Source organism: Budorcas taxicolor, chromosome 5, assembly GCF_023091745.1.
Source record: "Budorcas taxicolor isolate Tak-1 chromosome 5, Takin1.1, whole genome shotgun sequence".
Lineage (NCBI taxonomy): Eukaryota > Metazoa > Chordata > Mammalia > Artiodactyla > Bovidae > Budorcas > Budorcas taxicolor.
Window position 1 is genome coordinate 108,117,662 of NC_068914.1, and position 16,114 is coordinate 108,133,775.

The 16,114-nt window shown below is 37.2% G+C and overlaps 1 protein-coding gene across 1 annotated transcript in view; it reads left to right on the forward strand.

Moving 5' to 3' along the window:
• SCYL2 (SCY1 like pseudokinase 2) overlaps window positions 1-4,881 on the forward strand; it is a 41,090-nt gene extending 36,209 nt beyond the window's left edge. The window contains exons 14-17 of the mRNA XM_052640136.1: window positions 530-596; window positions 732-827; window positions 1,834-1,953; window positions 3,202-4,881. Coding sequence (XP_052496096.1) covers window positions 530-596; window positions 732-827; window positions 1,834-1,953; window positions 3,202-3,846 — 928 coding nt within the window. The 3' untranslated portion in view covers window positions 3,847-4,881. The remainder of the gene's footprint in view (window positions 1-529; window positions 597-731; window positions 828-1,833; window positions 1,954-3,201) is intronic.
• Window positions 4,882-16,114: the final 11,233 nt, after the last annotated feature.

Sequence of the window (16,114 nt, forward strand, 5' to 3'; positions counted from 1 at the left end):
AACCCTGAAAATCTTTAAAAATTACAACAGAGAAATTTTCTATCTAGTATTTATACTTGAGGTGTAAATGAACCTTTCTTTTTTTTCTTCCTATCTAAATAAATGTTACCTATTTTTCAAGGCATAGATCTTGCCCACATCTTTGATTCAGTGATTATAGAATTTATTGTTAGAATCATAGATTCTAAACTTAATCATGTTAAGTTCCCATATTGTATCTTGTCTCTCAGTGAGCTCTGAACTCTGGTATGGTAAGAACCGTCCTTGCATGATTTTATGACACCCTGAGTAAATTCTCCAGTAAATCTCAAATATTTAGTTTTTTTAAAAAAACTTGTATACAAATGTTACTTGTAGGGGCAAGCAGACACTAATAGTAGTAAATAATGAAAAAGATTATGACTCTCCTTAATGAAGTTGCAGTTTGTTTAGGTAGTAATAACTTCTATGTGGGTGAACTATTTTTAGAACAAGTATTTTAAAAACATTTCTTTTTATAGCTTTGTCATAACTCAGCTCTTTCTTACAGATCTTTGGATATAGGAAATCAAATGAATGCTTCTGAGGAGACCAAAGTTACAAATGTTGGGTCTCAGGTAAGAAGATATTTAGATCATTCTAATTCTGGGGGGAAAAAGTGCTTGGCAGTGCACTCCATTTCAGAAGCTTCTGATCTTTAAGTAGTAAAATTTTGCACATTGTTCAGCTGGTTGATTTTTTTTCTGTTTCAGCAGATTGACAAAGTCTTTAACAACATTGGAGCAGACCTTCTGACTGGTGGTGAATCAGAAAATAAAGAGGATGGGTTACAGAATAAACAAAAAAGAGTAAGTTTCTTTACTGTTCTTTTGACATTCGTATTTATATTATATGACTTTTATAAACCATAGTTTTTTTTTGTTGAGAAATACTATTTAGCTTAATAGGAACATTCTTTAGTTATCTTTATGAAATTTAAAAGTTGTCAGTGGGTCATGACCTAACCCATGTTGAGAATAAACATGCTTAATATTTTTAACTTCCTTTTTTATTCATTCTCCCACATTGGTAATGTTTCTAGGTTGCCTGACTTCTTGTCCTTTCTGTTGTACTTTGTCTGTCACATCCCTTGATAAATTTTACAGTGTCTCCTCTCTGCTCCTGATTTTGAATAATAAACTATAAAACTGTAGTTTCCAGCTGAAATATTGGTTAGCATCCAATATAAAAAATATATCAAATTTGAATTTCGCTAAGGGCAGTTTTCTTCTATTCATTCAACATGTATGAGTACCTGTCTGTGTAGAACCAAGACACTGTGGTTTACAAAATTGTACGAGGACATACTGTGGGCTTAAAGGTTGGCAAAGCAGATCTAAGAAAAAAGATGCTGAATTTGATGCAGACATTAGTCTCAAAAATATTGTTTATTCATTTTTTTTTAAGTTGTTTAATTCTTTCTTAGCTTTTGATGAATTCTTAAAATATTTTTTGGAGTAAGAAAAAAACAGTTGAATAAGAATCTCCCAATATTATAGCTAATTCATGTTGTACAGCAGAAATGAATACAACATTATAAAACAATTATCTTCAAGTTAAAAAAAAAATAAATAAATGAAAGGTATATATTAAAAAAGGAAAAAACCCAAATAGAAAACCCACAAAACTAAAGTATAACTGACTTTAGTTATACTGCTGTGGCAGTCACCAATACAGTAGTTCGTGAACTACTTGGTGCTGCCAAGTATTGTCAAATGGTATTGTCAAACAGACAAAAAAGCAATGTTCTGCTTTACAAATGAAATTATGAAAGTTGTCAGTTAACTTTTTTTTTTGCTGTTGTTTTGTTTTAAGGCATCACTTACACTTGAAGAAAAACAAAAATTAGCAAAGGAACAGGAGCAGGCCCAGAAGTTGAAAAGCCAGCAGCCTCTTAAACCTCAAGTTCACACACCTATTGCTCCAGTCAAGCAGGTCAGAGTTCATATTTTTTGTGTAATTATACTACTCTTAAGGAGTAAGGTAGTATAGAACCTAGTCTACCTAGTGTTTTATGAAAATGTATTTCAGAAAATACTTTAATATATAATTTCTAAGAAGTATGGGCATAAAGGATTTTCCAGCACCTCCTCAATAACCTGCCAAATGTACGCTGTTTTGTGATAGTACTTGTTACCAATATAGAAGAAGCTAGATTAATGGGACGGTTCTTTAAAAATACTAGGTCTGTGATACTAATTCAACTCTGCTCACTTTGAATTGATCAGGAATATTATGTTCATGCATTTATGTATTTTTGAGCAAGAAATAATTTTCATTTTTTGGCTTTTTTGTTATAGTCATGTTTGTAACTTGATTTAGGGATTCTTACCTATATGTCTTGACCAGTATTTATTTCCTTCTGTGTTCTAGGCACTGATTTAGGTGCTGGTTTTAGAACAGTGATTAAGTTCTCTGCTTGGAGAAACTTTATACTCTTACTGGTTTCAGAAATAACTTTATCTTAAAAGCTTTCTTCAAATTTTTGTTGTTGTTGTTGTCTCCTAATTATTAAACTTTTTCCTCTGGGAAGAATCTTTCTGGGCCAAGAGGCAAAATAAAGTATTTTGTATGTACTTATATAAGAATAAAGAAATTTAGAAAACTAAATTTCCACACAATTGTGATGAAAGTCAAAATACAAAAATAATGAAGTATCCTTTCTGTGGGACTTCCCTGGTTGCTCACTGATAAAGAATCCGCCTGCCCATGCAGGAGACCCAGGTTCTTCTATCCCTGTGTTGGGACGATCCCGTGGAGAAGGAAATGGCAACCCGCTCCAGTGTTTTGCCTGAGAAATCTCATAGAGCCTGGCAGGCTACAGGCCGTGGGGTCGCAAAAGAGGCACACAACTTAGCGACTAAACAGCAAGAACATCTTTTTCTATAGTACAGATCTAATGAGAAAAATGCAATTCTGCTTTTTGGTAGAGGCACAATGGGGGAGACAACATTTCATTTAATCGGAGTTCAAAGTTTTGTTCCCTGTCATCAAATTGTTGCAAATGTTCATCTTTAAAGAGCCTTAAATATGTGGCAAACTGGGTTTGGCCTATGAACTGTGTAGTTTGCTGTCTCAGTGTAGACAAGCTTAATTTTAACTTGTCCTTTATAATAACATTTATCAAGTGTTTTACTAATTTTAAAGTAATTTGGAATAAAGTAATTTCCTTGTATTTTTCAGACTAAGGACCTGACAGACACGTTGATGGATAACATGTCATCTTTGACCAGTCTTTCTGTTAGCGCTCCTAAAATTTCTGCTTCAAATTCCTTCACTTCTGTTCCTTCCACGGGCCTTGGCATGATGTTTTCTACACCAATTGACAATACAAAGAGAAATTTAACAAATGGCCTAAATGCTAACATGGGCTTTCAGACTTCAGGATTCAACATGCCAGTTAATACAAACCAGAACTTCTTCAGTAGTCCAAGCACACCTGGAGTGACCAAGATGGCCCTAGGAACGCCTTCCGCCTTGCCAAGCTTCAGCGCTGCCAGTGTTCCTCCTGCAGGCGGAAAGCAGGCTCAGCAAAGACCCACAGATATGTCTGCTCTTAATAATCTCTTTGGCCCTCAGAAACCCAAAGTTAGCATGAACCAGTTATCGCAACAGAAACCAAATCAGTGGCTTAATCAGTTTGTACCTCCTCAAGGGTCTCCAGGTATGGGCAGTTCAGTAATGGGAACACAGGTGAACGTGATGGGACAATCTGCCTTTGGAATGCAGGCTAATCCATTCTTTAACCCACAGAACTTTGCACAGCCACCAACCACTATGACCAGTAGCAGTTCAGCTAGCAATGATTTAAAAGATCTTTTTGGGTGAGGTGTCATGCTCCTATTTTTAAAGGATTACTTCAGTTTTAATCATGGGTAAGCTGATTTACATCTTTATATAGCTGGCTTGGAAGAAGTACTTCTATGGGAGAGTGGTCCTGTGATAGGGAAAAAAAAAACTGTTTTCATGCCAGCATAGTAGTTGTATGGACTCCTAAAAGTTGAGGTTTTTAAAGCATTGAGGATTTTTTTTCCTCTTACCAACTCCTCTTCAGATTTTTAGAAGACCCAACCCATATCAATCTCAATGAGAAAAAAAAGACACCTGAATATCTTGAATAGCAGAATTTTTAAGTCAAATGTTTATTTTGGCTTGTATATCTTGGTGTTATTTTAAAAGTTGAGTTGATGGTAATTGCAAGTTTCATCTGTTAAATACTACATGGTACACAGTCTGCCTTCACAAGTCATTAGTCTTCATTTTAAATATGTGAAAAATCTTGATGCTGTATTGATTTGTTTGCATTTAGCACAACTGAGAAAATGATACGCATAATGAAAAGGATCAGGTCATTTGCTTTTCCAATCTTATTCTCAGATGAACTAATGTTTAGTACAAAAGACTGAGAAACTACTGCAAAATTTAATTTAACCTTAATTTCATTGGTTCAAACTAAAGGCATTATTAACTGTCATAAAGGCAAACTGATCATTGTAAATTATTTTTTAGCATGGTCTGCCTCAAGTAGTAATGTATTTTTCTCCGTTTACTTGGATATGTTTAGAGTCACTTTTTTTCCTCCTGTGTCACAGACAGAAGAGGTATGTACTGATTTGTACAGGTATTTGACAAAGCCGTCTCTGTGCTTTTTCCTGATTGCTGCATTCATGCTTCATTTTGAATTGAAACTTCAGAGGTTGCAGCATATATGAATTGCATTTTCAAAAGGAGATTTGTAAGAATTAAACTATATTTAATGAGTAAACTTTTGAGATTTCTGCTGTATTGTTTCAAATGTAATAAACTTTACTTCTCTAAAAATGAGCATTTGCATCTTCTGGCTGCAATTTTCAGCTTGTTAAGTCTGACCTCATCACTTACTGCATCTGAAGTTTAGTTCTTTTCTCAGAATTTTAGGGTCTTTCATTCAAACATTCTATGTTCATAAATAGCCATTTTTAGGAAAAAAAGGATAAATTCTTCTAACAGGAAACATGCTTTCTTTTTCAAGGCCTTTCTCTGATGTTTTTCTTTGATTAGCTGATCAGTCAACTGTGGAGTCTTATGCCATAGATGTCATTTGTATTCTGTTAAGTTATATTCCATCATTATAACTTTAAACTGATCTTTCAGAGAACTATAATGTATTATATTGTAACTGCTGCCATAGAGTTGTGGATTTTAATTATCAGAAACCAGCAATCATTTAAAATAAATCCTATGAACTTTACTGTGCTGACACTACATTTATTCATTGAAAAAATATATATCCTCACATTGAACATATGCTACTTAATTATAAGATATAATTTGATAATATTGCTGGCAGCATTCAGTAAGGAGGTATTTAAAAAAATAAAAAGTCAGCTTTATGTCTGGTTTTTCTTCGAGTGGTACTTTTTACATGGTTTTAGGAAAAGACTCAGGAATGCTGAAGAAACTTACCAAGAAATGAAAAGCACTAGGGAGATCAAATGTTTTTGGCAAATGCATTCATACCAGATTGTGTCTTATTTGTAACATAATATCTATCTTGAGAAAAGTTTACATAAGGAATAAAATTGCATAATGTTGAAGAATTTTTCTTAGTAACAATTCAGTAGTCACTGTTCTTTAGGAAGTTGCTTTTTATTTTGTAAAATAACTTCATGTCGGTGTTGAACTCCTAATAAGAAAATTTACTATAACTATATAATTTGAAAGTAAATATAAAAACAGATTATTTGAGAAATATTTGTGATTGTTAGGTAATTTCCACATCTTGAAATTTGTTCATTCATTCAGGTAATGGTGCTATATTTTTAGAAAATTTTCTATACATTTTTCCTTCTTTCTTGAAGGTATTTTGTTTAAGTCATTTCTATCACCTGAACTGTTACCATTGCCTTTTTCTGTTGTGAAATTGCCTCTAAAAATAGTGCTGTTTTTAGGCTTGTATTTCTATGTGAACAAAATTTTCAAAGTATTGAATTACCTTAAAATTATTTCAGATATCAACCGCATTTAAGTCCCTTGTGCATAGAGTAGAAAATTGGTAGTTAAAAAGCACCTGTCTCCAAAAATTACAAGAAAGATTCCCTTTATTTGAATTGGTTCTTTATTCTCCTAATGCTAAAGTGTGTGGTGTATTTGGAGGATGCATAAAAGGAAATGGAAATAGACTATGTACTTGGTTGGGGTTTGTTTGTTTAATTTTATTTTTATTTGGGGACACATATAACCTTTCATGTGAATAAGTTAAGGACATAGGTTTTTGCTATTTTTTTCAACCTGTAAAATACCTCACATGGTTGCTTTTACATATTAAAGGAAAAGGTATATGTGAAAGTACCTGATAGCAAGCACAGAGTATGCACCAAATAAATTTCAGCTTTTATAAAACTTTCTATATTAAGTTGTAATTTCATGCTTTGTTATTCACTGGTCTTGAAATAATTTTAGAACAGAACAAATTATATGAATTCAAACAGTATAGGATTTTAAGAGATTATGTGACTGGCTCTCAAACTATTACTGTGACAATAATAAATATATCTTACATTACAAACCCAGTATATGAGATTTATATCTGAAACAAAAGTTTCATAAAACCTTTAACACATATAGTATATTATTATTATTCTATCCTATTAATTTAAAAAAATCTGGTTATGATCCCTAAAAGGATTTGATTATGTCCTTTGGGTAAAACTGAAATAATTAATTGCTCTCTTTCTCCAAGCAGGTATAGGAGCAGAGGATCAGAGATTTACATGGCCTAACTCAAGAAGGTTAGGGCCAGAAATAGAGGCTAGATTTTCTTTTTTTCGCTATTCTGCAGTCCAGTGCTTTTTATCATAGTGGCATCCTTTATATATCCTTTATTATATGAATTCTGGAGTTGCTTTTGTCAACATGGTTAAATATGGTGAGTGTTATGTGTTCAAGACTTCAGTTCAGTTCAGACTTGGTACCATAAATATGTTTATGTTGGAAAAATTGGTGTTGCAGTGGAAGGTGGAGGTGATAAAATAGAAATGCTCAAAATCAGCCTTTGGGCTTTTTCTCTGAATTGTGATGAGAATGGTTGGGGGAGCCAGGTCAGCAGTGCTTGCAGTACCCAGACATGTATTAATAATAGAATTAAAGCATACAGTTTTGGTTGAGGAGGAAGCAGTATGGTGGAAAAAGCCATTTTACCATACTGGAGCTTGTTAGATATTATTGATGGTGGAGGAAATGGCAACCCATTCCAGTATTCTTGCTAGGATACTCCCATGGACAGAGGAGCCTGGCAGGCTATAGTCCATGTGGTCACGAAGAGTTGGAAACAGCCGAGCACAGGACACACACAGGTATTATTGATAGAAAGCTTTATCCAAAGCAGCCAAGCTGCTCCAGCCTCACAGAGAGGATTTAACTATGTGGAATGCAGAACACATAAGTAATTTAAAATTTCCTAGTAACCATTAAAAAGTAAAAATAGATGAAGTTAATTGTAATATATTTTGTTTAACTTAATAGAGCCAAAATACCTTTTCAACATGAATTGATAGAAAATTTAATATTTTAATCGATAGAAAATTAAATGATCTATTCTTTTTTTGTACCTCGTCTTGAGAGGCAGTGTATATTTTACACTTAGGACATCTCAATTCAGGTTAGTCACATTTTGAGTACTTAGTAACCACGTGTGACTAGTAGCTCCTGTGTTAGTACATGGAAGGTAAGAAGACAAAAGAGTGAACTAGAGCCATTATCACCTTACTGTTAATATCAACTTCCAGCTCCAAATCCATCCTTCCTTACCCTGCTTTGTGATACTGGACCCTATAAACATGTCTCCCTTTGCCAGCTTGGCAGAATGTTAGGCTTCGTTGATGAGGCTCCTGTCCTAAAGCGGCGCTGCAAAGCAATAGCAGCATGAAGTCCCTCCTGGATTCCGGTTCTCCATTTGTAGTCACCACAGGAACCCAGCAGCCCCAGCAGAAGAGCCCCAGCTGTGCCTTAGTCACATGTCCCACTTGGGAGGAGCTCCAGTGGGCTGCTTTCAGCCCCTCCCTCAAGCAACTGTCTCCCACTCTGGCCCTCTGGCAACTTCTTCACTACGGGAGGTGGGGCCAGGGGTGGTTGCTGAATGTTCCTGTGGAAGCCATGCCTTCACTGAAGAAGTCCTAGGCTCAGCTTGAGTGCTCAGCTTGAATGGTTGGAGTGGGGAGGAAAGCCTTTCCTAGTCTTTAGTTCTTTAATTCTCTTTTTCCTTTTTCCCAGCCTAGAGGTAGTTCCTTTTTTTTGCCACTTCTACTTTTGAACTTCTTAAGAGTTCTTTTTTAAAAACTCTTAAAATAGCCACTTTCTACTAATTAACAATGATTTCATTAAAATTTCCCTGTTTAAATGTCTGCTTTTGTCTCCTATCCTCACCTTCACTGATAAGACCCCTCAATCTGTTAAGCCATTTGAAAATGGGGCCACAGGATATGTACTGGTGCTAACAAAAGCTGTAAGGAATTGTATATACATAGCCTATATTAAAACTTTCTGAACATGCTTTTGAAATGTGCCTTGAGTGGAAATATGATTTACCTACTCTATACCTATTTGATACAGTTCCACCTTTTTTTTCCCTCCTGTTTTTTAGACATACAGTCTTTGTGGTGGCCTCGGTTGTGACGAAAACCTGTGTTTGGCTTTCATATAAAAGTAAATGAGATTGAGGGTCTAATGTCCCAAGTTTGAATATAGGGATCAACATTCATACAGGCCCCTTCTGGGTTCCTGCCAGTCTTTCTAAATGCAGTGATCAAACCAAAGTCAAATGTGGGCCATGTCCATGGGCACATTAGGAGTACTTTGGAGCCAGATAAAGTTGGGACTCGGTGGGGGCATATATATTTTTTTAAATTCCAGGCTAAAATTATAGATTCATACTCTGTGCAGGCAGAATGTGGTTCTTTACATAGTTGTTCAGTTGGAACAGATCCAAAACAGTTTTTGAGAAAATCTTGTCTCTAACTGGGTGCTCTTAAGATTACTTTTGAGAAGAGATGGAAAGGCCTCTCACTGAAGTGGGATCCTCATTAAACTGCTCCAGTGTCAGAAGGAGTTGGTATTTCTACCTCTAGCTCTACTGATCATATGGTGTTTGTGTGTGTGCGCTCAGTCGCTAAGTTGTGTTCAACTGTGTGAACCCATGAACTGTAGCCTGCCAGGCTTCTCTGTCCAAGGGATTCCCCAGGCAAGCATACTGGAGTGGGTTGCCATTTCTTCCTCTAGGAGATACTCCCGACCCAGGGATCAAACCCGAATCTCTTGTGTCTGCTGCATTAGCAGGTGGATTCTTTGACCACTGAGCCACCTGGGAAGCCCTGTTCATACGGACCTGTGCTTAATCAGTAATGATCTCTCTACCCAGATACTTGTCAGATAACCTTTATTGCCCAACATTCACAATCTCATTCTTGAGAAAGCTTTATGGAGGAGGCTAAACGCTGAATAATTCATTCATTTCCTTAGAAATTCCAAATGAAATTAAACTCACTGTGGAGACCTTTGTCCCCAACTTCCCTTGTATTAGCCACACATCAATTTCCATTTAGACTGTATTGTGAAGCTTTGCCAAGGATGACACTGGATCACTCTGACATACAATAGCTTTGAGAATCCACAGGAGAAATTTGAGGTTTCAGTTAGGAGTAAATGTGCTTCTAAGCAACTATCTTTTAAAGTCTCTGGCTAACGGAACAAGTCACATATTAACAGATGTGAAGTTAAGCCAAATTTGCAGTCCACCTGTAGCAAGTCCGTAGGACATTAATGGTATGCATTGTTCAGTACTTACCTTCTGGCTTTATCTGATTTTTTAAATTCTTACTGCTCCTTTGCTCTGAATTCTATTTAAAAAAAGAAGTTTTGTATTATGTTCTTGGAAATTCTCATTTTGAAACAAGGTAGAGTGTAAATAAAGATGTGGAGTGAATGAATCTTGTCTCTTTCACTAACTGACCGGGAAAAGTTTTCTCAGCTATGAAATGAGGATCAAGTCTTATAGGCTTCTTAGGATTAAATGAAGTCAATGTGTATGAAGTGTCCGACAAGGCCCCTGACATACTGTAAGTGTTCAGTAGATACCCCCACGTTGTTTATGATGGACATTAGCCTCTAAAATAATGAACAACAGATACCTCACCAAGCAATATTTGAATATATTTATTCTTCAGAATATAAGCCAAAAATAGGTTATAGGCTGTGAGGTTCTTGGGACACAAGTAGTAATGAGATGTTGTTTGGTCGCTAAGTTGTCTCCGACTCTTGCATGAACTACAGCCCACATGAACAGTAGCCCACCAGGCCTCTCCATCCATGGGATTTCCCAGGCAGGAATCCTGGACTGCATTGCCATTTCCTCCTCCAGGGGTCTTCCCGACTGAAGGATCGAACCTCTGTCTCCTGCATTGGTGAGCAGATGGATTCTTTACCACTGAACCAACCAGGGAAACCCATAATGAGATATAGGCCTTGTCATTAAGAATTTTGCACTGTGGTTGTAAAGGTAGCTGAGTAAGTTGACAGTTTCAGGACAGTGTGATACACAGTAAGTCCCCTACCTACAAACAAGTTCCATTCCAAAAGCACATTTGTCAAGTCCAATTTGTTCATAGTCCAAGCCTAGGTATCCAGCTAACAATTAACTATGTAGTGCTGTTCTGTAATAGGTTTATAATACTTTTCACACAAATAATACATTAAAAATGTTTTTTCAATTAAAATTTATAGTACAGAAGTACCAGCTACGTCATCACTGCTTTTACACTTGCTTCCGGACATCCTGGTCTTGAAATAAAGGTCATACTACTGCACTCTATGTAGTACTATAAAGTACACAAAAGCACAACCACTTGTAGAGGAGGCATGCCTGTGACAATGTACACCAAACATGTGGACACCTGTTTTGCATCCTTGAAAGTTGACAACTTGAAGGTTGCTAGGGACATACTATATATTCTGTGATAACTCTTAATATAAGAGGGACAGCCAGCCTGGATTGGGGGAGTGAGGAAGGCTTCTTCAGAGGAGATGGGGCCTGAGCTCAACCTTGTGGGCAGTCTTTTAAAAACTGTTTTTGATGCTATCAAGTGATTGCTTATGAATTACATTTTCCCAAATTAAACTGGACATATGAGGGAGAGTATAGCAGGTAACTCCCAAGGCCCTTTTGAATTCTGAGTTATATGAGAATTGCTTGAATTAAGGCAATGGTCAAATGACTCGATTATGAGGAAAAGTGGAATTAAAGCTGGCTGAATAAGCCACGGATGACACCAACTCAAAGAGTAAAATAAGTGAGATATATTGTTATTTTCTAAATTAATATTTATGCTTCATTGAACATTTCAGAAATTTAAGAATCCACACTTGTGAGTTTAATAAAGATATACTGAACAGATAGGTGAAGGTGAAGTTGCTCAGTCGTGTCCGACTCTTTGTGACCCCATGGAGTGTAGCCTACCAGGCTCCTCGGTCCATGGGATTTTCCAGGCAAGAGTGGGTTGCCATTTCCTTCTCCAGGGGATCTTCTCAACCCAGGGATTGAACCCGGGTCTCCCACATTGTAGGCAGATGCTTTACTGTCTGAGCTACCAGGGAAGCCCTGAATAGATAAATCTACTTTAAAACAGCGACTGGGGAATTCCCTGGCAGTCCAGTGGTTAGAACTTGGTGCTTTCACCGTCAGGGGTCCGGGTTCAATCCCTGGTGAGGGAACAAAGATCCCATAAGGTGCACAGCCAAAAAATAAGCTGGATGGTTTCTGGGGTAAAAGACTGTCTGGCGTAATTGAATTTAGTCTATAAACCACCAGAAGATGTCACTGTCTTCCAAATAATGGTCCATGACATTGGCTATTTTCCAGGTACAGATTTGAACACTCACTGGGACAGATTGATGTCTAGCCTATATAACTGAATCTATGAGGAGGATAGGACCTCACAGGAAATACTTGTTGAAGGTGTTGTAGGCTTGTTCCATTGTGATTCTTAATGCCCTAGATAGATGAATCCTGTTCTTCACTTCGTGTTTTGAAGTTAACTGGACACTCTGGATTTCATTTGTGCTTTCAAGAAAACAAGGTGGTAAAAAATCCTCCAAAATATCCTCACTGATCTTGAATTCCTCTCACAGTTTCAGGTTTCATTTTTATTATTATGCAAATGTATTTATTATCAAATTTTCTATGTCTATCTTGGACACTGTCTAAGATATCCTTGAATCTTTTCTAAGTCAGTTTTCATGGTATGTAAAGCAAAACGAACATATTTCCCATACTGTAATAATACTGGATGAAATGAACCAGTATTTCCCGTTACTTGGATGCAGGGATTTCAGACTGTCTGAGCCAATATATACCAATATATAATAGGAAGTAACACATCAAAGAAAAATAAATGATCTTTATAGAAAGAAAGTGAAAGCTGCTCAGTCATGTCCAACTGTTTGTAACACCGTGGGCTACACAGTTCATGGAATTCTCCAGGCAAGAATACTGGAGTGGTTTGCCATTCCCTTCTCCAGGGGATCTTCCCAATCTAGGGATCAAACTTGGGTCTCCCGCCTTGCAGGGGGATTCTTTTACCAGATGAGCCATAAGGGAAGCCCAAAGACACAGCTTACATCCCTGGGTCAGGAAGATCCCCTGGAGGAGAGCAGGGCCTATAGCAAGAGAACAGACTCAAAAATTGCTGAGTGTCTTATGCCAGGGGATATGGGAATGGGATTCTCCAAGATAGAAGGGTTAATAATTTGTTAAAGGCAGCTAATGACAGCCAGCAGATAAGTAGATGGGTATGAGTTCATCTTCAATTCTGCCCCAAACTACAAAAGAACTGAATACATCACTTGCCTTCAACATGCCTGTTGGTTTCAACAGTAAAGTAGAATGGTCTGCCCAACCTATTTCTCTAGGTAGATGTAAACTCAAAGGAACAGTGAATAATGAAGTTAAAGTATTTCATAAATAAAAGAAATTTATATAAATTCTTTTATGAAAAATGCAAAATACTAAAATCATTTCATGCTGTGTAAAGACATCCTGTATTTCTGTATTTTGATTATTTGACTTTAAAGATTTCACTAATAGGAAAAATTTGGGAAATTCTTTCCATTAATTGGGAAAAATTTAAATTTTCATTAATTGGGGGAAAATATTTAAGCAGTTACATTGATGAACTGAAAATAGAACTTGATATGTTTCTATTCCATGTATGCAGGCTTATGTTTGCAAAGAATTTTAGAGACATTTATTTAATAATGGCATAAAAGTATGTTCATACTAGGAATATAGAGACAAATAAATTGAATTCCAGTACCCAGCTCACAGTGGACTGAAATGTAATGACACTAACAACGCTTTACTGTGGACTGGAAACAGTGCTGTATAATAAAATGAGTGCATTTGTAATCAACTGGTTTCAATCCTGGCTCCACCAAAAAACTTTGTAACCAAAAACTATGTGACTATGTAACTTCTTGAGTTTGTGCCTCAGTTTCCTGATAGGTTTCAGTTTCAGCTCAGTCATATCCCACTCTTTGCGACCCCATGAACCGCAGCACGCCAGGCCTCCCTGTCCATCACCAACTTTCGGAGTCCACCCAAACCCATGTCCATTGAGTTGTGATGCCATCCAACCATCTCATCCTCTGTCATCCCCTTCTCCTCCTGCCCTCAGTCTTTCCCAGTATCAGAGTCTTTTCCAATGAGTCAGTTCTTTGCATCAGGTGGCCAAAGTATTGGAGTTTCCGCTTCAACATCAGTCCTTCCAATGAACACCCAGGACTGATCTCCTTTAGGATGGACTGGTTGGATCTCCTTGCAGTCCAAGGGACTCTCAAGAGTCTTCTCCAATACCACAGTTCAAAAGCATCAATTCTTCGGTGCTCAGCCTTCTTCACAGTCCAACTCTCACATCCATACATGACCACTGGAAAAACCATAGCCTTGACTAGACGGACCTTTGTTGGCAAAGTAATGTCTCTGCTTTTTAATATGCTGTCTAAGTTGGTCATAACTTTCCTTCCAAGGAGTAAGCATCTTTTAATTTCCTGGCTGCAATCACCATCTGCAGTGATTTTGGAACCCAGAAAAATAAAGTCAGCCACTGTTTCCACTGTTTTCCCATCTGTTTCCCATGAAGTGATGGGACCAGATGCCATGATCTTCGTTTTCTGAATGTTGAGCTTTAAGCCAACTTTTTCACTCTCCTCTTTCACTTTCATCAAGAGGCTCTTTAGTTCTTTACTTTCTGCCATAAGGGTGGTGTCATCTGCATATCTGAAGTTATTGCTATTTCTCCCGGCAATCTTGATTCCAGCTTGTGCTTCTTCCAGCCCAGTGTTTCTCATGATGTACTCTGTATAGAAGTTAAATAAGCAGGGTGACAATATACAGCCTTGACGTACTCCTTTTCCTGTTTGGAACCAGTCTGGTGTTACCTGGAGATAATAACTATTTGGTCATTCTACTTTGTCGTTTCTAATTTTTCATTCTCCGTTGTGAGAATGAAATGAGATCAGGAAATTCAAGCCAGCAATGACTTGAAATGAGAAAGCATTGACTGCAGAATGAGATCATTGTTCCCAATGGACAGGAGTTTGAGCAAACTCCAGGAAATAGTGAAGGGCAGGGAAGCCTGGTGTGCTGCAGTCCATGACGTCGCTGAGTCGGACAGGACTGAGTGACTCAACAAAAGTCTCCCCCTTAGAAAGGGAGTCTTATCAGACTTGGGTGGTTGGTGGCAATCTTAATCCAGGGGCTGGTACATCAGTGTTTTATGTTAATTTCTCTTTATTTTACTGTTGGTTTGCCCTATTTTTTGATGGAACATTTTAGGGAAAGCAAACATTAATATGTAACCTCAAACTTTTTTCTAAAAATTTTTGCTCTTGCTATCACAAGCTTACATATACAGTCGCCCCTTTATATCCATGTGGGGGAGGGGTTCCAGCCCCCTACCCTTACCCACTGCAGGATGCCAGAATCTTGGACACTCAAGTCCCTTATCAGCCCTCTGTGTCCGCAGATGTAGAATCCGTAGATATGGAGGGCAGGCAGTAGTTCTGTGTGCAATGACTTTTTAAAGACACAAGGATTCCGCACACGTCTCTCCTGAGTTGTTATGTTACAGTCTTTAGTACCCACAGTGGATTTATAGGATCACAATGTACCGTGTATTGTACTGACACAAGCTCAGGAGATGGATTTAAGGACCTGCTCCCCAGTCTCCACATTCTACTTGCCAGGCTACCTTGGGCAAAATTGCATCGGTTTCTCTATCTGCTTATTATATAGGTGGTTGGGAGAATCAAATAAGATACTAGAAAGTGCTTTGTAAAACAGACTGTTAATAAAAGAATGTAAAAAATAGAGTGCAGTGAAAAAACTCAAGTTTTATATACATCCAGATTAGGATTAATGGTAGTTAGCAACAATATACAAACTTTTAAAGGATGGGAGAAGTGTTGTTTAACAGAAAGTTTTATGTGGGTATCAGTATGTTATAGGGAGCAGAGGAGAGCAGTGTGGAACTGGGGTGTAGAATGAGGCCTGAGAAAGCTGCCATAGAATTCAGGAGAGAAGGAACCTCAGGAAGATTCATTTTCTTCATTACCTCTGTTTCCTTATAAAATTTCTTATCCTAAAAGGTGAGTAATTTGGCCATTAGCTCTGAGCCGGGGTAAAATTTTCCACCTAAGACTTTGATCTGATTTGATGAAATTATTTTCTTGAATAAATATTATTTTCAAGTTGTTTGGGATTTGTTCACTTTTTAGGGGGAGGGAGGTCTCAGTAGATTGGAATGGAATGACTTCATTAACAACCAACTTATGAGACCCACTTTTTTCGCTGTTGGGAGATTAGAGTCCTACCTAAAATAAAACTGAACTGTCAAGCTTGCCCTCATGGTGTTAGATACAGGCAGTATTAGCATTTCAGAATTTGGGTTTTATTTATTTACTTCAATATAAATTTATCTATTTTAATTGGAGGCTAATTACTTTACAATATTGTTTTGGTTTTGCCATACATTGACATGAATCTGCCACAGGTGTACAAGTGTTCCCT